This window comes from Brugia malayi (genome assembly GCF_000002995.4).
Source record: "Brugia malayi strain FR3 genome assembly, contig: Bm_v4_Chr3_scaffold_001, whole genome shotgun sequence".
Lineage (NCBI taxonomy): Eukaryota > Metazoa > Nematoda > Chromadorea > Rhabditida > Onchocercidae > Brugia > Brugia malayi.
This window is the reverse complement of record NW_025062477.1, coordinates 8,520,512-8,546,736: the sequence shown is the minus strand read 5'-3', so window position 1 is coordinate 8,546,736 and position 26,225 is coordinate 8,520,512. Positions and strand designations below refer to the sequence as shown.

General features: G+C 32.6%; 4 protein-coding genes and 1 non-coding gene across 7 annotated transcripts; 1 reads left to right on the top strand and 4 right to left on the bottom strand.

Moving 5' to 3' along the window:
• Positions 1-4,624: 4,624 nt before the first annotated feature.
• On the bottom strand, positions 4,625-5,552 carry Bm7235 (Uncharacterized protein; the record flags this gene model as incomplete). The annotated part of the gene is made up of 3 exons (XM_043080468.1): positions 4,625-4,655; positions 4,931-5,082; positions 5,538-5,552. 3 exons carry the CDS (start codon positions 5,550-5,552, stop codon positions 4,625-4,627), a joined length of 198 nt encoding a protein of 65 aa, XP_042936402.1.
• Positions 5,553-8,185: 2,633 nt separating this feature from the next.
• Bma-apg-1 (Uncharacterized protein) lies at positions 8,186-14,643 on the bottom strand (the record flags this gene model as incomplete). The annotated part of the gene is made up of 21 exons (XM_043080467.1): positions 8,186-8,275; positions 8,438-8,545; positions 8,873-9,053; positions 9,142-9,232; positions 9,464-9,572; positions 9,652-9,829; positions 10,087-10,188; positions 10,366-10,493; positions 10,658-10,726; positions 11,016-11,156; positions 11,303-11,498; positions 11,563-11,684; positions 11,790-11,936; positions 12,058-12,138; positions 12,272-12,367; positions 12,505-12,581; positions 12,828-12,924; positions 13,265-13,406; positions 13,548-13,672; positions 13,971-14,175; positions 14,582-14,643. The coding sequence occupies 21 exons, from the start codon at positions 14,641-14,643 to the stop codon at positions 8,186-8,188; spliced, it is 2,547 nt and encodes an 848-aa protein (XP_042936401.1).
• Positions 14,644-15,261: 618 nt separating this feature from the next.
• Positions 15,262-15,402, top strand: Bm1726. Its single transcript, XR_006228219.1, has one exon. It is a non-coding gene; the product is annotated as a small nuclear RNA Bm1726 (small nuclear RNA).
• Positions 15,403-16,439: 1,037 nt separating this feature from the next.
• Positions 16,440-20,084, bottom strand: Bm14750 (Uncharacterized protein; the record flags this gene model as incomplete). Of its 2 annotated transcripts, none has more annotated exons than XM_001901246.2 (13): positions 16,440-16,723; positions 16,839-17,014; positions 17,082-17,155; positions 17,309-17,458; positions 17,545-17,659; positions 17,787-17,893; positions 18,153-18,248; positions 18,344-18,466; positions 18,610-18,694; positions 18,802-18,894; positions 19,108-19,258; positions 19,553-19,799; positions 20,058-20,084. In XM_001901246.2, 13 exons carry the CDS (start codon positions 20,082-20,084, stop codon positions 16,440-16,442), a joined length of 1,728 nt encoding a protein of 575 aa, XP_001901281.2. The 2 variants fall into 2 exon arrangements, with proteins under 2 accessions (XP_001901281.2, XP_042936400.1); XM_043080466.1 differs by having other exon boundaries at positions 17,318-17,458.
• A 2,077-nt stretch (positions 20,085-22,161) lies between these two features.
• Bm4786 (Uncharacterized protein) lies at positions 22,162-24,351 on the bottom strand (the record flags this gene model as incomplete). 2 transcript variants are annotated; one of them, XM_001901245.2, is made up of 4 exons in its annotated part: positions 22,162-22,344; positions 22,416-22,559; positions 23,860-24,020; positions 24,324-24,351. In XM_001901245.2, the coding sequence occupies 4 exons, from the start codon at positions 24,349-24,351 to the stop codon at positions 22,162-22,164; spliced, it is 516 nt and encodes a 171-aa protein (XP_001901280.2). The 2 variants fall into 2 exon arrangements, with proteins under 2 accessions (XP_001901280.2, XP_042936399.1); XM_043080465.1 differs by lacking the exons at positions 23,860-24,020; positions 24,324-24,351 and having other exon boundaries at positions 22,416-22,541.
• Between the last annotated feature and the right edge of the window lie 1,874 nt (positions 24,352-26,225).

The window sequence follows — 26,225 nt, the reverse complement described above, 5'->3', positions numbered from 1 at the left end:
GAATCTGAATGTATTATATTGAGACATTATAAGTGGTAGATTGTTCTTTTTGTTAGACCTCTTTCATTCTATGGTTTTTAGATGAAACATTTTGGGAAAAACTTTTGGGACTCTAGTTAACACCAAGGATTTTCTTAAATTGATTTACCTCTTCTCGATACTTGTAATGATTTCTTTCTCATTTGAAAGAAATTCTCTTGCGTTTATTAAGCTTTTTTAAAAGTAGATTTATTTATAATTATGTTGAGTGCTTCTTCAGTTCCTTTAGTTGATAATTGATCTAAGGCAATTTCGCTTTCATAAATTTCTGGATGACGGTTAAGATGATATCATTTTAAATGAAACTCTTTGAGAACATTAACATACTATATTGTTTTCGGTTAATTGTCCTTAAATATTCGTTAACCAAAAAACTTGAGTATAGTTTCATTCTGGCGGAGGCGGTTTCAGCTGCAAAAGTGCCTTTTCAAATCCTTTTTTTAAAAAAATATCGTTATCAAGATTTTCGTCATCCTGGGAGAATAATCGGTCCTGCGACATAGTATATCGTTGATAATTCAAGGTGTCGCAGATTTTAATATCTTGGAACTCTAAAATATTATACGGAACAAGGAAATATGAATAAGAAATATATTCTATGAATTTGCAAAATAATGTTTATACCTTAAACTTCGTTCCCAATCTTATGTTTAGGCTGTAAACCTTTCATACAACATTGTTTACATGATATCAACTAATTTAGTTGACCTCATTATTTTATCGCTGTTAAATGTAAATTATGCTTGAATCTACGAGGTTAATAACTTTTGCTTAACTGATGTACTTTGCGGCTTGTTAGATTTACTTGTAAACCAGGTCAACGGCTCTTTGTTAGATCGATTACTCTTTCGGCAGGTTAACTTATTATAAGTCATGTATTTTGTATATATATATCCTTGCTATCTATATAAGAAGGTCACTCATGTTCAGTGTTTTTACCAAGAACCAGGAGAGTTGAACTAAGGGGCAGTTCGACCACAAAAAAGGATTTTCGCTATTGTACTTCAGTTCTTCTCTACCAAATTTATTGTATTGTTGCTTCTATTGATAAAGGAATTCTTATTATTAACATCTACTCCCAGATATTAACATCCAACGAATCCCCCCCGATATCAGTAATCCTCACTTAAAAATAACAAAATTTTTAAAATTTTCCACGATGCAAGGTGAACTGAAGAGTCTTAAACGATTCTTAATTTTGCTGTGGCTTTTCACAAAAGTTGTTACTTCATAGTGAGGTAAATAGTGAATGGTACCAACTTCGTCCATTTCAGTATATCTTTTCAGTTGTATTGGATTGTAATTTATTACAACTTAATTATATAGTGTTGAAGTAGTTAGGTATTTTTCTTCCTAAAGTAGTTTCATTAACGATTTTAAATGAGCAAAGCATAGACCACAATAGTTCTCAACTTGATTTTTGTTCCCATGGCGAATAGATTTGATATTTAAATCGTTCTAGTGTCTGTTTAAGATCATGAATTAGATTGTTCCTATCTGCTTATGAATTCTAATTTGTAGAATCGATCCCTATTTAAAAAATAATATCAGCCATTTTTATCGATTTAACTTTTTTAGGAGCTATATCTAGTTTGGTATGGATCAGTTTTTTGCTAAAACTACCAAAAAAAAAAAAAAAATTATCCGTTCACTTCTACCTATCATAAGACCAATTTTTGTGAGAATCAAGCAGAATTCTGATACGGTGTTATGAATTTCATTTGGCTGAATGAAGTCAGACAGGTTAAGTAAATATATCGGGCTATTTTCAATATTCTCCTTTCTCATAGACTGTTCTCGGAATATTTTAAGTGACAAATTACATAATTCGATCTAACTGTTTATAGTTTATCTGTTAAATAATGTAACACAAAAGCTTTAAGAATTGTGATTCTTGTTTTCAAGGTTCTTACTCTGATTTCTAGTTTGGCAATCCGACAGACTTCGGAATTTTGTTACCAAAAGAGGAAATTTTTTAAATTTCTCTTTTGATTTCTTCGAACTTTAATTCATTTGCTAATTTCTTCGATATAAAGGATAATTATGAGCCAGTATCAAATAAAGTTAGAAATTCTTGAATTTCTGTTACTTTGAGTTAACTATTTTGGTCTCTTTATAGAAAAGTAAAACTCATCTTTTTGATCTGCTAATTAAGTTATTGAATTAATTATAATAGGTCAGTTTTCTTTTTTTTTGATCCAGTAGATTTGTACATCGTATTTCACGCAACACAGTGCAGTTTTGTGCAACTTTTGCAATTAAAATGTAATAGCTTCTTTCTGTTATAATTATTTGTTGCATGTTCTTTTGAAGACAATTGAAGTATGCGTTATTTTTTCTCAAACATTCCATTTGCTGTTGAACTTATGATCCCAATGATCTTTGTTACGGAATGCAAATGATCCTTTATTCTTATTATCGTTAATAATTTTCTTTGAATTTGTGGTTTGCTGAAGACCATTAATTTGGGTAGTTTTATTGTGACCAAGGCTGAAGTTTCTCCTTAGCTTATTGTTATAGTATTATCACTTCTCTCTTTTTTTTTGGTATATTAAAGTCATTGATGACATGTTAGTATATTAAAAGCAATATTTCTAACACTATTGGAGATCCTCTTTTTATGCAGGACATTAAATAATTCACTTTCTAGCCATTAAGGATGGTAATGAACAAAAAAAAAGATGGGAAATTAGTTTGATCAACATAAGCAAAAAAAAACGCATGAGCAAATGGCTGAACAAGGGATGAGAAATTGATTAAATGATTCATAATATTGTTTATCTTGACAATATTTAGATACAATTCATACCATTGATTCTTACATGAAATTATTTTAATTTGTGTTTCGTAATATTCGAAATTTGCAACAACCATGCTTTTGGATCACCGCTAAAGGTTCAAAAAACTCTTACTTTGTGTTATATTACAGACAATTATATTACAGACAAGTAGTCTGAAGTTTACTGGTTAACAAAGGATTTAATGTCAGTAGATGTTATAGGGCAATCTCAAGTAATGCTATGGTCGAATCAATCTTAGAAGTTGAATAATAGGTCCTTAGCAATTGGTACCGTGAAAGAAATCCCAGTAGTCATACTAACCGAATGAAAGAAGTGGTGACAGATTTGCTATCCGGCGGAATTGCGTAATGCAATGATAATAGTTTTTGTATCGGATTGGTTTACAACAAGCATAGTATGATAAAATCCTGTGGATGAGTTGCGTAGAGGAATAGTTCATTACTAATGAATATTAATTACCAAACCGAAAATATTTATATGTGAATTGGTTCCTAATAATTAAATCACTAAAGATGAGCATAGTAACTGGAAACAAGGATGAGAAATAGCTGAAAGATGAATTACCTCAGACACTGTAACATTCATTAAATTCCAGTTAATGCAACAAATCAATTAAGTGGGAGACATTTGTAGAAGCACAAATTATTGTAATGTTTCAATATATTCTATTTCCGTGGCATTTCATGAAATCCTCTGCAATTTTTCTGTTTAAAGTCTTATGGGAAAGTTACCTGACCCAGCTGAATTTCAGAAACCCATTCAATTTTCCATTTGGCACTGCTGTTTTACTTACAAAAGCATTTTCTAATCGCAAACATTTCCAATCGCAGACTCACTGCATTTATTTGCAATAATTTTCAACTCATTTATTATTGTTGTACATCTCACATTGCGCTATTCTATTAATAATGATTCTGACTGTTTCCTAATTTATCCTTTAAGGATCCCATTCTCTCTATCTAGTTAGTGAATAAGCACATATAGTTGGTAAAGCATGTCCCTGATCACCAAAAATCCGAGTATATCGCCTGAAAAGATATAACACATGACAAATTCAGCCAAACTACACAATAGGACATATTCCATACAAACTAGAACATATTCCATACAACTAGTGACTTTTGTCTTTGCAGTGATTAACGTTTCAACTGAAACAGCAATACCAAGCTGTTGTTGAACGGCATTTTCATCTGCAAAAGCAGAAGTTAACACAAGCATCCATTAAAGTGAAAAGATCGCTGTCTTTTGTACTAAACAAGAATGAAGTATTAAGGATTTAACTTTTTCTTGTGTATCTTTGCCAAAAATGATTAAACAACCAACCGCTAAGGAAATAACAGTAATAGTGTCAAAAGTCAATCATTCTTACAGTTCTTACAGTTGTCATTATAATAAGTAAAAGATTTCTTAGAACTTTTCATTAATTTTTTTTCAAAATTTCCTTTTATCAATAAGGGAATCCAAATATCATCACCAGTGCCGCAGGGATCAAATCTGGTACAGCAAGAAGCATGCAAAGTATTACGAGTCAATACACCAATCGAATAGGTAGATTGCATGTAATTTATTATATGCTTAAGATACATTCCTTTCACTGTAGTGTTTGCTCACTTTTCACTTTGTATTCAAAGATTTTTAAAATTTAAATTAACGATTAACCTAGCGACGACCCATCATTCTCTTCAAAAATATCCGATTTACAAACATTTTCACTGCACCATTTTTTACATCCGAAATGTAAATGTAACAGTAGCAATCAACATTAGGCTAATTCTCAGCATCAGTTATGAAAAGAGTGATTGGCGATGAGCTATCCTGAAATAAGTCTTTGTATATATAAAGAGTTATCTCATAATTATTCGGTATGACTGGTGAGACTTGTCGAAAGCATAAAATGAAATTAAACTCCAGAATTGAATAATATATCCAAGAACGAGGATATAGTCCTCTAGAGTTGAACATAAAACTGCCTTCTTCATTGAAATGAATTTAAGTGGTAAATACGAAATGAAAACATTTACCCCAATAAAAATTCACTCATAATATATAAAGAGTTTATGTCAAAGAAATGAAATTATATGTTTCTGAACCTGTAGGTGAGTTTATCTGGAAAAAACGAAAAATCCCACGAAGTAAGCTCTTCACGTCCAGAAGATATTGATGAGCAAACACATAAAACTTTCTGATAGACCGCTTCCCACAAATTCTTTCCTTTTTTGTTTTGACATGGCGTTAGAATGAACTGTAAAAAATCCCTTCAAACACTTCAAAAATGTTAGTACATGAGAAGCTCATAAGTTTCTAATTAATAAACTGAACAAGGCAATTAGAATTTTAAACTGCATTTGTTTTGGCGAATTGTTTTCCCAACTGGGATTAACATGATTAGCTTTTACGATACCAATTTCCTGTTCAGTAATACCAGGATGAAGTCCAAATTTGCAGAAGCATCACGAAAATCACGACCAATTCATTCAGAACCAATTGTTCTACAAGGAACTCCTAAGCTATTTACGCTATTTACCAATTAAATCCGCAGCATATCAATAGGTGCTTCACATAAGTAAATGAAAAACTGGAACTTGAAAATGAAAAAATTGAAATAGATATATTGACCAATTTCAGAAGAGCTAAGACTGAGTATATTTTTAGATCGGTTTTTTCAAGAACAGTGTTTTAGAATGCAGATTTTCTCACTTTAAAGCAAACCATAGAAAAGTTTATGAGTTTATCCACAATATATGTTAGAGGTTCCAAAAAGTTAATAGGAAGCGCTTCCTTTCTGCTAATACTCTTGAACCAAGAGATGAAATGCAGTGATTGACAAATATGTCGAATTGACAGTCGACTAAAGGGTACCTGAATTTCATCTGGAACTTTATTACCACGTACGAACCAACCGTATTTGTGGCTGAACTCACCAACTGCACACTCCACACTTCATTACTACCCGCACCGGTCATATTTCGCAGTGCCTCTTGTATTGTCTAATCATTTAGACAATCCTCATTCTAAATAATGATCTCAAATTATCACCTACATATCTTCAAGAAAACCATGTTTATTGTTTCCATGATTAAAAAAAAAAAAAAAAAAAACTCTGAACAGTCAAACATTGACGCTTCTGATCATTTGCAGCACCTCATCAGTAGACAAGAACCGTAAAACATCAGTGCGGAAATCAAAGTATCAGGGTAGCCCAAATGCCAGTAAACACATTGTTCTAAACTTTACCCGGCCCGAAATTCGTCAAATTGAAGTGGGTCTGAAATAGAAGATACCCAGAGAATTAAGCACCTGAACACCGAGCTCTTCGATAGAAATTAAAAGCTAAGAACCACTTCATATGTCACACCCGACCTTTTTATTCGTGAAATCACGTAGAAACACATACGAAAAGAATGCGAACTTTCACTGGTATTGTGGTACTAAGCATAATAGATAAGACCTTATTAATCCTTGTTCACAGTTCTGTCAGCGCCAATGCAAAAACATATATTTCATCCCAAGGAAATCCAATAAGAAAATGGAAAGTACTAGAATATGAGGAAAGAAATGACGTAGAAATTAAGACATGAAGTTATCGAGAATATACCAAACCTTGGAACGATAACCTAATACTAATCTCATTCATATGGGTTTTTCCCAATTAGGTTTTAAAATTATAGATCAAATCTCAACCATAGTAACATTTTGATCACCGGTAGACAAGGTATGGAAGTGAAATATAATCACGATATCAAAAAATATCAAAACAAATGATAAAAAATCAAAGTGATAAAAAACACATGAATACAACATCAGCCTTAGATGTTTTCAGAAAGTCACTTTTTTTTTCTCTGACGTTGTTTATTATTAACCACTTCTAGTTGTGGCTAATCGAAAATTTTGGAAAGTTTGTAAAAGAATTCATCGATTCCCACCTTATTACTTTCTTCAACCATTTTACATCACGGCACTCCATGTAGGAATATATCAAACCAGAGCAACCAAAGAATGTGCATAAGGAGCAGTACTTGGAACTGAGAATATCTAAAGCTGACCAGTGCATGAAACACTATGAAGCAAGACTTCGCTGTTCATAAATCATGAAACTTGAAGTGACATGCATGCCTCAATATTAAAGCTCCAGATACATCTATCCAACAATGAATAACAATCTTTTGTTCTTTGATTTTAGTACTTTCCGTTCACGCTGCACAAACTACTAAGGGAATGAACAAAATACACATCAAAAAGTGACGATAATAACTTCGACTCGGAGTTATTTCAATTTAAAACATTTGAAATAAGTGGGAAAAATGGCTATTAAAAGCTCAATCATATTTTCAAATTGATACACCCGAACATAGAAATTCAAAGAAATGAATAAATTCAGGCAATAAAACTAACAGTGGTAACAAATAAAAAACCTACACATATCACAAACGTTGAAATTGTTTGTAAGCTGTCCTTTGAAAATATGGACAATCGATGCGCCCAGATTAGCCTGAAATTTTATCCAGCACACGTTGTGATAGTTACAAGTTTTTTCAGTGTTACACTTTTGAAAACAAGTAAGCTCTTATTCTTTATTGAACAAGTGAAAGATCAAGACTGAGAAAGTCCATCTGTACGAAACAGATTGAATTAAGTGAGCAACTTGTACATTTCAGCACTACCCATCATTTCGACTTATTTAATACCTAACGAAGAGCAAAGTAAATAAATGTAATTGATAGGATCATTAAAGAGTATATTACTTCTCTGAAAAGTTAGCAAACCAAGACAGAACAAAAGTTATGTTATCACCTGATTTTATTGCCAGAGGTAAATAAGAGCCAAATTAACTGAGACCAAGAGCCTCCCTATAAGAATCCAAAATATTTTGAGAAGACAATTTCAGCAATTATCATGTCTAGTAAGGAAGAGAATAGATAGAGTGCTATCAAGTATGAAATAATTCTTTACTTCCCTTCATAAGAAACTTCTAAAATATAATCTTTTCCTATGAAGTTCTTATAAAATTTGATCAGATGGGGAATAATGAAAACAGAAATAAATAACATTTCCACTAACAACTAAAAAGATATACTATACAAATCCCAAATGCACAGATCTTCCGATATATTGATATTGAAGGGAATGATTCTAATATTATTTATCACATAGAGTTATTAACGACATTATTCATATTACTATAGCTTATCACATATAATAATTTAATATTACATATATAGCCATCCACTTGTTTGAACTATAGACATTATTGAAATAAAATTTAATCAAATTGCCAATATACCTAAATGTAGTATTCGTAGCTAAAAAAATACCATATAACACAAAGATAACGGCATAATTTCATATCAGCTTAATCCTTCAATTTTTGGTACCAGACACTCTATCAACTGCTGTCGCCCATCGATATTATAAAATGCCTTTATTCTCATTTTCAGCTGAAAAAAAAAAGACAAAATACAGTTAGGAGCACAAATACTAAAAACGTTGTTCGCAGTGATAAAAAATATAAAAAGATTTAAGTCTGGAAAAGATGAGCCACAAATGAATTCCTATAATTTGAGTTTAATCAAATGATCCTTTGTAACAAAAGTATTTACTGGATGAGTAGATGATATCCTTCTAATGTTCATCATCTGTATGATCGTGCCCTGTCGATTGGCCGGTAAGTTTGAACTAGATGGAGGCAATAACTCTATTTGAAATGCCTAAAAGTCACGTATGCAATAGTATATAATGTCTGGAGAAGAAAGCAATAGAAGAAAAACAAATCCTTAATTAATAAAAATGCCCTTCATTAGTTTTATTAATATGCTCATGAAAACGCACGACTCTTAGGCGAACAGTTACCCGAACATAGAAATGAAATAAATAAGTGAAAGATTAAATAAAATTTATGAAATAAGCCATAAAATCTGGAGGAAGAAAAGAGATGAGAATTATTACTGAAATTTTAGATTTAATTAATTATAATTAATTTCCGCTACATTAATAACAGCTCATCATACATAAAAAAATAAAAATGTTGGAAAAACCTTAGTAACAGCTGCTTGAAAGTTGAAAGCTTCAACAGGTAAGGGGTTATTGTTAGTTATAAGAAGTCTCAATGCTGCCACACTATTCTCATTGAAAGCACTGTCGACATAAAGAACTCCTTCGATACCATTCGTATTAATTGCCATCGTTGAAGGCTGTGAAGCTTTTCCAGTTGTATCCCTGTATCATGGATTTAGGAAGTCTTAAAAATTCGTAATATGTTGATACAAATAAAACATTTCAAAACATCGCAGGAAAGGAAACATACATCATAAATAAATCAAAAGAGTCCAAATCGTTCAATATCGACGTTGTTGGTTTTGAAGATATTTTATTTGTTGAAGGATTATTTATTAAACCTATAAACAAAAAGGTAGAAGAGAATTTAAGTTAAAGGAATTCTGTATCTTTCATAGAGATTTAAAAGTCAGTGGATACTTCAAAGCAACAATGAATAGACAAAAGAAGGAGGAGGAAGCTAAGAATAATGTAGAAAAGCTGTGATTGAACTTTTTAATTCAGATTATAGCATTAATAGGAATAATTTAATCCATGTTAAACACCCGCTTCAATTATAGAAACAAAAATACCATCCATCAAATCAATCACTTTAGTGCCATTCATAAATTCTGCAGGTATTAGACCATTAACGTTTGAATCCAGATTCATTAAATCAAACAAATTCGAAGCCTCCGCTTTCTAAAATTGATTACATGGACATCAAAAATTCAAAAAAATCCATCGACAATGCGAAAAGAAAAAAAAATTTATAAAATACCTCTTGTTCTGAAGAATCTAGTAATGGTGGTGCTTCAAGATCTCCCAATAAATTGTTGATTTCTGACTTGCTTTCAGTTGTAAAACCTTCATTTATAGAAGCATCCTTTTCAATTGGTTGAGCAGCTGCATTCAGTATGTTGTGTGTAATAATAGGCATCCTTTCCAAAAGACCAAATCTACATAAGGAGTTAAACAGAGACAATATCTTATTGATTATGTTATGCTCGAAATTCCCCATCTTGCATTTTCGGATTCAACTGATGCTTAATAAACAGCAAAATTAGAAATGTTTAGGGCACCGAAATGTTTTTACGATATTCTAAATATATGAAATAGCTTTGCATGAATATACCAGGTTTGCCTCAAATTGTTTAATAAATACATTGGTTCAAGTAATATTTACATATAAAAGAAAAAATGAGGAAAAATTTACTTCAATTCCCCATAATTCAACAATCGAGAAAATTCAACTGATCGCTGCTGAAGTTCGAGATGGAGATGCCCCTTGTTCGACTCGATCATCTGACGAATCCGACTGCAATCGAAAATTCAAGTGTTACTTCAGAAAATAAATACTTGAAAAAATAAAAAGAGTTAAGCACAAACAATGCTTATAGATTCTTCCAAATTCTTGGAAAGTCAAAGAATCGGAAATGTGTTACTCTTTTAGAGAAGCACAAAAGAGATGAGCAAATTTTTTAAAACGACATACTTATTTGTTTCATTAAATCTTGTATCCAATTTTGCTAAGGCAGTTAACGCGTAGGACTTGGTTATAGTATTTGTCAAATTACTTGGTAGTATACGTTCAAAGACATCAATAATACTCGATTCTTCCACCTATGAACAAAAATCAGTTAAGAGAATAGCTTCGACTAAAAGAATAAGCCAACTAAAAGTACTTTAAAAATGTTCGAAAAACATACTTTCCGATTTTCAAATTTAAAATTTTGTAATCTTAAATCCAACAACTGTATTCATATTTTAAAAAAGACACAGTAGACCTTGACTACATCATCATCGTTTAATCGCAGTATGATATCACCAAATTCACCAATTGTCCAAAACGCTACCTTAAAGTAAAAAAGGAGAGTATTTACTTCCTTTTATATAGTTACGTAATCTTTTTAATAGTCATCTTTCGAATCAGTTCCAAGTGGAACTGAATTCACGTTTCTGCTAAAAGCAGAGTTCAGTAAAATTCATAATTAAAAACTTAACAGAATCATGGGCAAGATTCCACTGTATCAGTCATTTCTATACTATGAAAAAATTCCATATTACATACTTATATTTAATTTTTTTTCCAAGAATTATATATTTATATTTTCATTTAAACTTTCAGACAACCGTATTACTTACTTGTAATAGTGGCTGGGCATTAACAATATCACTCTGTACGGCTCGATAAAGTTGTACGGCTGCATAATGCTGCAGTTCCGCGTGTGAAGAAATCAGCTGGATCATGCATGAAACCACTTCGTCGGGCACATAATTACCTGCCTAAAAAAAAAATTCAACTTTGAACAGTTCTAAGAAGTTTTATGTAGTCTTCAATTACTTTTCGACTCGAATTTTAAGATTCATTTTCCATAATATGCATAAAAGGACACTTAATTCATAGTTACTGTAAAATAAAATATGCTTACTAATTTCAACACTTTGATCATCGTATCAAGATGCCAGCCATAATTAGGTGAATATTTTTCAGCAGCAATATACATTTTTGAAGCACACTCTGCTTTAAATTCTGGATCAGCAGTTTCCAAAAATATTAATATTTCTTTTGTCATGTTTGTTATATTTGCTTGGTTGATCAATGCAAAACAAAGTTCCATCGCACGTCTATAAAAAAAATTTACAAAACTGATTACAGTAGCTACAAAAATAAAAAGTAGAACTCATAAACCTTCTGATCGATACATCTGGATCTTTCAGACAATCAACAACTGTTGTACGATGCCTTTGAACTGCATTATAATCGACAAACACTGTTTTTAACAAGGTGTTTAGTGCAACATACCGAATATTCTAAAAAAAAAAATTTGTAAAGCACCTCCCAATCTCATGGATTATGGTCCAAAAATTTCCACTTCACCTTTATATTTATAATCAGTTAATAATATAAAAAATCACCTTATCTGGATTTAATAAAAATCTTCCAAGGATATTAACTGCAAGAACACGAAGACCACTTTCACTCCGTATTTCCATGATTGTTAATACTGTTTCATACAAAATAGCATTACCAACATTTTTTGACGTCTCCGTATTTGTAGCAACCTTAACTTCTACAATTAATTTGAACAATGAGAAAAAGAAATATAAACGGTAAAAAATTTACATCACTGTGGCGATCTTCAAAGATATTGATTATGCTGGCCCATTTTAAGTTCATACAAACCTGTGCTAAAATATCGTTCATTTCTTCGCTAGCTTTCGCGTCATAACGTCCCAAAATACGCAGTAATTTCAAGATCTTAATCTGAATTTAAGAAAACATTACTGCATATAGGCATTCTACAAAAGCATAACTGGCTAGAAAATTAGTACAAAAGAATCTCCGAAAATTAAACGTGTAGAAATAAACATCAGTTAGAGTAAGTGAACAAAATGACCTGCAAGAAAGGATCACTGATACCCGTGACATCATGTTCGGGTGAATAACCACTCATTAAAAGATTTTTCAAGATACGAACTAGATTCGGCACCATCTAAAATAAGATCGAAAAGAGGATAACAAGAATATAAATTCCATATATTACTGCGAAGAAAATATTCAAACTCAGAATAAAATGCAACATAACTCTGTGAAATTTTATATGAAAAGCTAACGTAATAACTAACTAACCTTCCTAAAATGATTAAGTACATCAGGGCTTTTCTCACACATTTCACTAACAAGCGTTATACCACCAATTAACACTCCTAGAAATTTATAAAGATAAGGATATTAGTTATAACATTTATTCAATATTATTCGTTTTAAGTTTTCTTCAAGCTGTCATTTTTTTCAAACTACTAATCAAATAAAAGCGTGGAACCACAGAGTTTTTCGACAAATAGGAATTAATAATCATAAAACAGCTGAAAAACAGAAATTCATTGGCTAAGTTTTTTCAAAATTTTTATTTTATGTCATGAAACTAAGCAACTGCGCCGTAAGGATCTCACCATGATTCTTTTCACTGATTAATGATTTTGTACATGAGATGAACATTTCCATAAGTTCCGGCACTTTTTTTACGATTCGGAAAGCACACAAAGCTGCCTAAATAGATCTTTGCAAAATATTTTAACTCAACATGATATTTAATAAAAATGTCTTGGACAATCAAAGCATAATTTTATGTTCAATACTAAGTTCGCACCGAATATGTTATACTTCAATTTATACCAATTCAAGATATTTTTCGTTAAATAGTTCACTATAGAATTCCCAAATGTAGTCAGTCCAGCCTTCAATTTAGAGTATCCCATAAAGATTGTAGGCAACAGATTAAAGTAAAACTTATCTCGAATTCTTTACTTTCCTAAGTTCCCACAATTACTGGACATTTTCTAATTCTGAACTGGACATTTTCTAATTCTGAATCATAACACGAGCTTACCTTTTTTTTAATATACGTATTACTGGATTTAATTAGTCTTTCAACTTCACTGGCCAAATCACGACACATCTCCGACGAACAAATTGAGCCTAATGTGCAAAGAGCAAGACCTGTTACGAATTGTGTTGAAGCATTCAGATCACTAAAACAGAGACATAAAATGGAACCAGAAATTTTCATTACTAATAATTGGGAATGTATGAGAAACAGAATGCACAATGCAAAAAAAATGAAAGTAGCTAGGGAAAGTAATGTTACACATTTAATATAACTTTAGAATTACTTTTTCAAAGAATTAGTAACCAGGAGATGAACTTCCGAACGTTCGTCCAACAATAACATAGCACCTAGATAGCCAATGCGCTTATCGGTGTATCTTGGTTGCGCAACTAATTTCATACATTCCATCTGTGGAGTAATTATGAAGTTACAGAATTTAGTGAGATAAAAACGATGAAATTTGGGTCCCCTTGTTTAGTTCTATTTCGCTATATATATTCAGAATGGATAGACAAACATTGAAAGCATATATGTTACTTAAATGACAGTGGAAGTACTAAGTAGCACAGAGAAGAAAAAATGCCGTAGATTTTGATGTTAGGTTCAAAACATAAAATTCATTTCTTCACTATCTGAATAAAGGATGCATAGCAACAATCTCACTAAAACAAAATTAAAGGTGGGGATAGCGAAGTGTAGTACTTACCTGTCCAAAATGAGCTGGATAACCCAGCATATGTATATACAACAGTTTTGCAATATTTCTGCATTTCCATGGACTATCATCATCGCGAAATGTCTCTCGAATGTTTGCACTTTCTCGATCAACGACGGCCCGCTCCTCAGCCATCGTACGAGCTGCTCGTACCTGTCGTATCAAATCCCGCAACCGCATCGGTGTTCCCAAGGATCTATAGCAATGAATGAAGTGATACAAAAAGATTATCCTTCTTTAATAATATTCTGAAATTGTCAAAAATTTCCTCCGGAAATTAAAACTAATCTTTTTTATTTCCTAAGTAAGATTTTGGCGTAGATTTAAACTTCACATCTTAATAGTCTTTCTAAGTTCCGCATACATCTGTCTCATATATATGGACACATCTTACCCACTGCAAACTTATGTTGCACACTATCCTACTTCACGATTAAATCTTATTACACACAGCATACGTACATCATCTATGACATACTTCATCTTATTCTATTCTCGCAAATTTTATTATTTCTACTTTTTTTTTGGTGAAGATAATACCAAACAGATCGCTTTCATTAGTAAAACAACAAATTAATGAAGTATCGAACGTAATAACATACCTTCCTAGCCGAGACTTCACTTCATCAATTTTTTCGATAGTCATTTCTACTACTGTTGCCATGTTGAACCAACTGCGGTCCTTTTATAGTAACCAAAATGATCTGCAAACAGTGCTGGAAATTAACATAAAATCTAACAAATTCATAGTGGTAATTTAACTCGGGAATCAATTAAAAACAAATTATGGGAGTTAGTTCCGGAAATGAGTGGAGAGATGAACAACAGTGATAAACGGATAAATCAAAACTGTGCTATAGTTGACATGGCAACCTGGCATGCATCCAAGAAGATTTCCCATGAAAGCGTTCGGTGCACAATCAAAACCTCCCGTAACCACTCTATTTTCTTTACGACTCATCCTTGCACCTTATTAAATGCCGTATGAGTCATCGTCACATCATGTCATCCATGCCATTAACTTACTCGAAACTGTTATACTTAGTGCTCAATAATGAGCATCCCTTTCCCACTCATCTAGTTCTAACTGTCACCAAGAAATAAACCACAATAATGCAATGCATCTTACGTTATAAATTTTGGAAAATTCATCTCCCACTCTCTAATGTCTATCAATAAGCCATGCTATTTCCCCTTCTTTCTCTGCTCGCCTTTCCTTCCCACCATTCCACTTGCCATTGACTACTATCCAATATGACCACCATCACTGGATGGTGATGTCAGCTTTGCGCAGTGGCGATAACGTGACCAATGAGGCTTAGCCGAGGTGCGTTTATTGCTGGTTGAAAACTTTCACCCAATTGCCCGCCGCAGCTCCTGAAAAATGGATGCTGTAGGCAATTTTTGAACGCCCCGCACGGGGCAGTGATGTGGGATGAAGTTTAGAGTGGTCCTTGCGGAGTGCTCGAGATTTCAAAGTCCAAGGGAGAATACCTGTCACATGAGGCAATACCCCACCCCCAACAGGTGCATTCGCATTTACAAGAGATCGCGCCTAAATGCAGTATTAAGGGCAATTCCGAACTTTTGATAGATCAGAATATGAAACATCACACGGATTTGTATTTTAAAAAACATCACTTTTAATTACAAATTAATTACAATAAATGACCGAAGAGAAATCCATGGGCTACGACAAAATAGACTGCCAATGAAAATACTTCCTGGCTAACAAAAAAGTATTCATCGAATCACATTTTTGATTTTCATTAAAATTTATCAGCAAATGAGTTCCTCCAACGAGCTATAAGTAACGAATCTCGCCAAGATAAAAAAAAAAATTTACTTCGGATTCAAAAAGAATATAAGACGTGCTTTCTTTTTACTTCATTAATAGCATTACTGAAATAATTCTACTCCAAGAAAGGAACAGAAAATTTTAAAGCGGCAATCCAAAGTCCAAAATTCAGGTGACGGATAGACGAAGACGTATAAATTAAATATTATAAGCTGACAACATTTCAATATTGATATTTGCAAACCTAATCTTATACAGTATAACTGACACTAAGTGCAAAGATAATATATTTGCAATATCGACTTGCAGGAACAAAAAATTATTTGTAATTCACAAATGCTTAAAGCTCAAGCATTAAAAACATTGAAATGTACACATATATGTGAAATGTGAAAAAGCTGTAACATACGCCTTTCATTTCTAAAGATCCCAAAGTGTCACATTCACATTATACGTAGTCAAAAAAAGTTTTTTTAAAAAAAAAAACTTCAACGAAGCAAGCATTACAGTTAAAAAAGAAAACAGATATTTATGTAGAAATTAGAAGAATGAAATCATATATTCGACAGTTCTGATGCAATTCATCATTACCGAAATAAAAAGATCTTTATAGGATAATTCGACAAATATCACAGAAAAAAGATCATACAAAATTTTTGGTGTTAAGGCGTACTTCCAAAAAGATGAAGATAACCAGTCGTCGGTTCTCCAGGACCCATTTGATGCTGTATGACGTACTGTCGTGCCGCCATGTTTTGTTTACCACAGCAATCAAAAAACACTCGTTGTGGATGCTTCTCATCAACAGGTAACACTCTAGGAATAGTTCCCAGAGGTATCCTAACAATTGGTGGGCCTTCTGAGCTTGCACCTGTTTCTATCGTTACACCATCGGCATTTTCATCAATTAAAATTCCAAACTTCGGGAAATCTTCGCCAAGTTTACCTGAAAATTTTTCTAAATATGTTATAAAAAGGATTTTTGTCACAATTATTTGTAACGCTCATAGCAATAAAAAATTTTCAAGTAAATTCGATATAGTTCAGAACTGAAAACATACATAATGCTGTTTCACATATTTTCTTTAGTTCATCTTTTCTTCTTTCATATTTCTTTCCTCTCAACACTAAGACAGCCTCTTCCGCAACTTCATCTAGCAAAGCATCCTTCATTTTCTTTTGAGCAACTATCTTCTGCTTGCGTGACTTTTTCTCAGACGAACCACTGAGTTGTTCCCTGCAAAATTTCCACTAGTATGAACTATTCCATTCATCAAAATCTCAAATAGGACAGAATAACTCACTCATCTTCTAACAGCCTCAAAATAGCTTCCTCAGCTTCCGCTTCCAAATCAGCTTCTTCTTCATTCCAATCAACCTTGAAAAGATTTTCAAATCTTACACAAAAATAAACATATTCGTAAAACATAACTGATCCAATGAGTATGAAAAACTAAACTCAGCCAACTGCAAATCCAAAGAAATTTGAAACTCTTTAAATATACACGGACTAAGAATAATTAAGGTTTACTGCGACTACTTCGCTTGTATCACTAAACGCGCTATTCTTTTTCAGCAGTTTTAAATCCTTCTTCTTGATCTCTTTTTCTTTAATCCTATCGATGATTTCATTTGCATGCGAATATAAAGCGTCGGACAACAAAGTTGGAACAGCCATAGCCTGAAACTTTTTTTAAATAACTGCCTATTCATTTGGAAAAAGAAACTCAACCTCGCATAAATCCGGGTCGTAGCCAGAATAAATACCTGATTTAATCGAGTCCAATTGAATCTTTCTTCACGGTTATATTTGGCTTTTAATTCTACTCGCGTTCGAGATGGAAAGAACTCATGCATCAATCCAAAATCTGGACCTGTAGCTCTAAAATAACAGCATTAAGGATAAAGCTGTATAAAAAGACGCTTCGCTAAAAATGAGAGGTTAATATAATTAATGCAATTATTTGATTATAGGATGAGATTACTTTAGAATCAAATGAAAGAGTTACCTTAAAATGTCATAAAAAAGATCTGTTTCTAATTCACTCCATGGATTGCCCCGGCAGAACGGCCTTTTTCGAAAACTCATTGAATTAAGTTTTTTGTTTGAACGATCCTATAAAAAATAATAAAGGTGAAAATTCTATTTCTAAGAAAGAGATCTGCTTCAAAAGTTATTTAATAAGATAAACATGAAGATCAATAATATGCCAGCATTGGAATCTCCTAATTTCTTTTTACGTAGGATTCCAGAGCAACTCTAAAATTTATTCATATGTCTAAAAGAATTGCTCTCTATCTTTCTTTTCAAAAATTTGCTGATTCTTATAGATTGTGAAACTATTTTCTTTAAGAATAAACATCGTGTAACACACTTCTTCTACAGTTTCCCAAACACTGGAATCATTTTCATTCGTAATCGTCAAACTCGATTCATCAAGAATCAGGGAACCATCGGCTGCTATTTTGACCTGGAAAAACCACCCACTGAAAATATAGAAGGTGCTTCCAACAATATATCCTAATTTCATAAAACAGAAATCTGAGAAAGAACTAAACTAATTACCTGCGGAGCAGCAAAAGCTAGCTTTTCACTCCTTTTTTGCTTGTTTTCAACATCAATTTTTTTCATAATTTCCAAATCTGTTACACTGTTTTTTCTTTTCTTTCGAGAATCTTCATGAAGCCTCTATAATAAACAACAACAACTATGGAAGAGTTGAGAGGTCACTAGTCGCAACATGCAGAGAAAAAAAAAAAAAGAAATGAAAACAACATGATAAGTAATGAAAACGAAAGGCATTAGCAGATGAATGAAAACACTGAAGCTACCTTCTCGTTCTTCGGATTCCAGAAAATTAAATCTTGCATAGTCATTGTTTTTGGATCTAAGGGTTCACTGCCGGTAAATTTCTTCCTGAAACACAACACTCGTATATATTTATACATAAGAAATCAATCAAGTATTCAAAGCAGCGAAAAAAGTATCTAAAATTCGTACAAACAATATTCTAATTCATATACCTCACTTTCGGTGGGTAATCGTTCTTCGTAGGGGAAACAGAAGATGCAGTTCTTGAATGCTGCGCAAACAGTTGTTCAGTTCCAGATAAAGCGCTGAAGATTTTTTAATCATGAAATCTAATGTGACTTAAGGGATCGAATCCGTTCCCAAATCCATATATATATATATATATATATATATATGCTGGGTTTAAGGAGTAAACAGTCTATTATTTTAATCACCAAGAAAACGAAGGTGCTGAACAATGTCAGTTAATATTCTGCGGATTTTTCGAAAAACACCGGCAAACCAAGTAAAAAACTTACATGTGACCTGCAGCACTGACTGGCGATTTTAATGGCGAATGTGATCTAGGTGATTTAGAAGGAAAATTGCTGTGGAACTTATGAATAAACTGAGCTGATTTTAAAAGTGTCAGTGATTCAGTTGCACAGTCGCTAACGAGTGAACTCTTATCTAGAAATATAAAAATCCTGATTTTTCGATCTAAAACTAGTGAATTCCCATAACGTAGGATTTCAACCAAATACTTTAATAGTAAACAGTCTATTATTTTACTGAAACATGTCTTTTCATGTAAAGAAAAGATCAATTATCGAAACACGTCGACAAGGGAAAGAGTATCACCTTCTCTTACATTCCAGCAAATTTTCTATATAATCCCACACTAATTTGATTTTGTTGATGAATCTATCACGAAAATTAGTTTAACTGATTTCGTTGAACATACTAAATAATGCAATTTCTTACCTGTTGGTGTGTTTGTTCCAGTTTTATCTAATCCATTTTCTTTTGAAATCGATTCGGATATAGCGGGTATGAATTGCAGTTCATGGACATCAACAGCAATTCTCCCTAAGATATTTTTTTCCAATATATTCTTTTCTTCTGTGGTGAATGGTGGCAATACATCATCTGATTTCGATTTAATTGGCGAAGCAGATGTTAGTTTTGTTGGGATATTTTTCTTCGATCCACCGGTTACATTTGGACGTGCCTGCAAAAAAAAAAAAGAAAAAAAAAACACTTTATTCAAATGAATGAATCCTTGATCGAACTAATACACTTGCGGTATCAGTACTATGGTTTATAATAGCAATTGCTTTAATTGGAGAAGCAGGTCTCGGTTTTGATGGGATACTTCTCGTCGCTCCATGTCATTAATTTCTTTCCATAGTTCTGATCTAGCACTTATTTAAAATGAAAATGTAAATGAAGGAGACGGTTTTCATGTAAATCCATCAACGGATCCCACCTGTATGCGACAGCGTCGCGACATCATTGGAATGGTCCTACCACTCGTTGGTCGACTTCCTAAAAAATAATGATAAAAATTATAAACCACAAACACAATGCTTAACTTAATTCAATCACCGGAAACACCCAGTCAATCCTCTTGAAACCCTCCCCTCCGTCCCTCTCCCTACTCGTCCTCCTAGCTCTCTCTCATCTTATGACCTCTGATGATGAATGCAATCGACCCAAGCGAGACTTCTCCACACAGTTGCAACGTAATATTGCTTTCGTGGAAGTGTTAGTACTGATTACGTGGTGGCCGAGCATCTACACTTCACAGTTACTCTGTGTCGGACATGTGTGACAGTGTCCGTTCCTGGTCATTTCGTTATGTTATTTACAGTTAGAGACCATCGAATGACCTTTTTGATGTTCGTTCATCTCTACCTCCACTTTTATTTCACGTTGCATGTTGCTTTCTGCTGGGTGTTCTCGGTCTGTCACCTAATTGAGACTTTCGGAGGTATGTTTCGTGAACCTTTCAGATCTATTCAGCAACTACCGCTTCTGCATAAAGAGTAAGAAAGTAAATAGTGGAAGAAAAGATGTAACTGAGCCTAAGTAGGGATCAAAGGTCAACAAATGAAGTATAGGACGGAGGGAAGCAAACATATCAGTGTGTTGGAAATATGCAAAACCATTTAGGATTTAGGTCATTGTTTTATAACAATTCACAGAACTATTTTCGAAAATGAAACAGATCAAATAAAGTATTATTAAAGTGGGATAGAATGAATGCTATGGAAAGTTATAGAAAGAAATAAATGTAGAAAAAAGTTTTTTTTACTGCATTTTGTGATACTTCACAGGGAAATGAAGAAGCATTTTCTCTTTTTATCATCAATTAATCGTTTGGAAAGCTTGCATTTATGTTTCGGCAATCCGCTCTATTTTAGTCTTCAAACAATTCGCACCATACCCCTAACAAGTCTTTTTGCCCGAATGTTTTCAAAAGGATTTCAAAAAAACTTTAAAAAACTTTCATCCGCACTCCATACTTCACCTTTTTTAGACTTTTCTAGACTTGTTTTCTAGATCACACAATTTATCATATGTACAGTCTTTGAAACCATTAAAGCATTTTAATCAATTTAATTTATTGGATGAGGTTCTAGGAATGTCTTCAAATTCCAGAATGATCGTGGAACATTCACCAGCTAGTTGATCTTAACTTTCTGTTCACTTCTGTTCCTAATGGTTCTGTTGAAGCGAAGATTGTAAGAAATTTTCTAAATAATGACATTTAAATACTATTTAACCTAATTTGTGATCGAAATAAAGATGTCAGTAAATCGAGTTTGTTTATCTTTTTATCAGAAGTTCACTGATCCGATTCGCAGAATAGATTAAGCGAATGTATTCTTTTGCCATTCTCTTTTCCCTTACTGAAACGAACTATGAGAGTTTGTCATTCAATGATAACAAAACGCACCTTTGTGGGGAAATCTTCAAAGGTTATGGAAGACAAGACTAGCAAACTTCTGATGATTCGGTCTGGCTTCTATCCTTATTCAGATCTTATTCATTATCTAGCTCTTTCGAAGAGTGCGTTCATTTATACCATTTTTGTATAACAAAATTGACGAAATAACTCTTCGAAGCGGAAAAAAGCTTTGACTTATATGAGCATCTTTTCTTTTCGACTTGAAAAGACTGTTTCATTTATGCTTTTATCTGTTAATTTGGTACAAAGCAATGTTTAATAAACAATTCAATTAGCTGTGTTTATTAAAATTTTAATGTCACTTATCATTTTGACAATAATCATATGTGCAATTAAGAAATGGTTCATTTACACTGGAAATGATAGCATACCGGTGAAATTCATATTTTCGATTGAACTAAATTATACATTAAATTCTTAAGCTCTCACTTTTTAAGTGTTGAAAAAAAAGCAGAAGTGTTTTTGAAATAATGTTTAATCAACTAGGAATTTGTTAATTAAATAGATTCACTGTTTATTTACTTACCTTTTTACTCTCAAACTTAAATATTTACGAGTTCGGGACAGAACTATATTTGCAGCCTATTTTTTATTCACATAACACTGCAGCAATTAAAATTTAATGAAGAATTGGTTTCGGTGGTGTAGCTGGCGGTTTTTTGGAAGAATTTTGTAGTGCTGTATTTACATGATTTATTTGCAGGATTTCTTTCACTGTCTGTTCTGGGAACTCTAATTCCCATATTCGTTTTAAATGTTTACCTCGAACATCACGAGGTGTTCCGAATCCAGTCATTCCTCTCTGGAAATATATCGTCATATATAGCCAACATGCTACCTTTTTTCCCACAATTGCAACCTGGATGGATTTACCTGTGAATCATATTTGTTAGTTCCAGATTGTAATCGAATGATTGAATCGGTAGCTCTCAGTTTTTCAATTGTCCATTTTTTGCCGTCGTCAGCAAATTGCACGTTAAGAGCAGTATTACGAGGCATACCAAAACCTGTTTTACCCTGCAAATTCACAAACATTAAACAATATGCTGATAAGATTGAATCGCATTTTTTCTGTGCGGTATTTCCAATAAGTGTAACTTAAGTTCAATGTATAGAAGTGAATTCTTTGTCATCACGGTTACTATTTCTTTGCGAACTGTTAGCCGAGCAAACTGCAGGTGCAATCAATAAACTGCAGTCATTATAACATCAACCAGCTTATAATATTTTAATCGCTCTTATTTTCGTGAGACATCTATGTGACAATTGGAACTAAATTTGTTTAATCAGTAAAAACAAATTTATTAGATCAATAATGATGCATTAATGCTTATTTCTTTCCATACTCACTATTAAAAACTTTGATTGGATAGTAAGCTTAAACGTTCACAGGATATCAAAAAAAAAAAAAAAAAAAAAAAACAAAATTAGAAGATGATATTTTGATTAAAAAAGCTTTAGTATTGTATATTTCGATATACATTTTAATTTTTTTCTTGGTTCGAGTTATCATACATAAAAATCTGTTGCTTATTTACCTCTTATCAACACTACCTTACCAACTATTATAATTTCACAATAATGAAGGAATGTAATGTTGCTGTAGTGACAAGAAAAAAAATGAATGCTCCTATTATACTGATTACTGATTCAGTCCGATTCAATGCATGAGAAATGAGTCGGATTGGTCAACGAAAGCAGTAATAAAGTCTGAAATTCTCCGAAATTTATGGATAATGACCATATATTTATCATGAGGATAGAGCTTTTGTTTATTTCATGGATTTTCGAATTTCAGGGAATTTTTAAAGATTTAATTGTCTTTCAAACATGCCGATTTCATTAGAATACTAAACATTTCTCAGCATTTTACACTTTTTTGAACAACGAAATAATAAAAGTTGTGTGGGAACACAGAAGTTCACAAAATCCTTCAATAAACCTTTCAGAAAAGTTTTATAAGAATTGCTTGCATTATAATAATAATAAGTGAAGTTTTTTAAGAAAGATTTACTAAAAAATTCTTATTTGCAGTGTCAAAAAGGATTCTAAATACTGGTAATTCACATGCAAAACTCAACACAAGATGTAAATGACGAAAAGAGGAAAAATGCCAGTGGTTCGACTTCAGATATATGAGTCAACGCATAACGATGATATTAATCTTTCAACTATTTCTCCTGCTTTTGTCAGTTGCTTTAATCTGTAAGAAATAAGGAACTCACAGAGAACAAATTTCAAAACTTTTTCCTTCCTTTATCATTTGAATTTAAATCAAGAGAAAAAAGGATGGAACAGTTATGATAGACAAGCTAACTTTTTGTGAATCGAATTGATTTGTTCCCGATTGTAGCGGTACCAAACCATCAGTCTGTCGCAATTGTCCGAGAGTAAATTTACCGTTACGTGTACGCCGTTCATTTTCTTCCGTGGCCGGTGCTTCTACACGAGCAATCTTCAAGTCACCTTCATTGATTACTGCAATAAATCACTGAATGCGATGATTAGTTCTACATTTAAAACGAAAATTTACTTTATTTTTTTTTTAAAGAAGTGAAATTTTAAATCAATAGCTAATAAGAAGTTTTGGAAAAGCGTGTCAAGTAATATTCAAATTTGATTAATTATTCAAAAGGAATAAATTAAAAAGAGTTTATCAAAAATTAGAAATCAATATAAATGATTTTCAAGATTTATCTACCAAACAAAGATGGAATGTTTCCCGGTAACCGCGCTCAAATAATCGAGAGCTCTTCCATATTACAAAAAAGTGGAACCAACATGAAGTGGGCGCTGTAGTGTTAGCCATATGGTTTGAAATTCAAGAGAAGATCCGCAGTATTGGTAGCACTACAATAGTAACTAATGATCCGTTCGTTGATCAGTGCGAACGGTAGAGCGGAGCGGATGGATATATTGCTGATGGCTTGGGAAAATGTTATAAAGGTACCCTACCTCGCCTCTAGCTCACCTGACTCTCCAAGGGGCAGAGCTTAAACTCTTAGCTCTTTACAAAATATAACTGTTGTTGCTATTACTCGATGAGATGAGCTCTTTAAAAAAGAAGGTGAAGCAGAGTGATAGACTTTTCACTCCGTTATTTCTTTTAAAACAATATAACGGTGACAGATAGTCAGGTAAATTGCTGGTTACTAAAAAAAGTATAAATTGTTGCTAATAATAGCATTTTAATTTCTCCCACTTTTTTTAACCAAATAACAGGCTAAAAAGGACTGCTTCAAAATAATTTTGTCGTTTATTTGCAAATAAAATTGAGTTTTCACTTTGCTGACATAACAGATAATCGGTGATGTTAAAGATATCAATGAATATTAAACGAAAAGCAGTTCTGCAAACTATAGGTACTTTTTGTCATCTTTGGTCTTTTCATCTGACAAAACTTGTGGAAGAGAGACTTACTGCATTCAAGACCACGTACTGTTTCATTTAGTTGTTTATTACACTCAGCTTCCCACTAATTAGTAATTAATAAACATTTGCACAAAATATTACAAGAAAAATTGTAGAAAGCATAAAAATGAAAATTTCATGTTCGCAGCGTATGTTAATAATCCAATGATAATTTCAGTTTATTTCTATTCTTTTTGGGATGAAAATTGTACAGCTGAACGTTAATATCTGTGGCTTATAAAGTAAGAACTATTAAAAAAAATTTCTGTGGTGCTGAAAAAAGAATATGAGAGGAATATTATTAGCGAAATATGCAAAGCTTCTAATCTGCAACGTATCTGAGTGTAAGAGTTGTGAAATGAAATGTCTGCTAAACTAAATTCCTACAAAATATCATACAGTGCAGGGATAAGAATGCTTAGCGAAAATGCTAATATCTTGATGAGAACAAAGTACTTGAAGTCCCACTGCTAGCCACATGATATTTCTTTGTCACATTTGACTGTTAATGATTATGCGATGCCGTTTTATCAATGAATGTGAATAATCCAACCGCTGATAAGATTGTTGACATTTCAGTAAAACCATCCCACAAGCATACTGTTAGAAAGTTATGATAAAGCCATAGTTTAATTAACTTGTATTTGTATAATTATTGGCAAAAGAGATTAACGTTACACAGTTAAAGCATAATTTGTTAATGAGAAGGTTAATTGGTATTCCGGATGAAATGCAATATCCAGAGAACAATTTCCTCTTCTTCTTTTGAATTGAATAACTCTAATCTTCCATCGCTCTTAATCTTTTTAATTTTTCAGTCGACTCAACCGTTCAACCAACAAAGTTGTAACATTAAAATTCATAGATATCTTTGCACAGCTTATAAAGCCGTTACAATGTTTATAAGAGACAAATTCCTAACAAGCAGCTTTGCATGCGAATGAAATAAGATGTCGCTGCATTTTCCGCATGTCACAGCAAATTCTATGCTTTTTTCGCTTAAACTATTGGAAATGTCGCATAGATGATAATATAAATTATAAGCATTAAAGTCTGTACTAATAAGACAAATCGTAATAATAGCAACAGAGACAATAATATCGCGATACGAGAATTCGGCATAAGAATAAAACAATGCAAGTCAAGTCATTGTATTAACATTTAGGCAGCTTTCTTGTAGAAATAGAGGATCTCTCATTCCAAAAATACAACGCATTTAAAGGTGGCATCAACATCCATCTCATATCATATCATATCATATCATACCATACC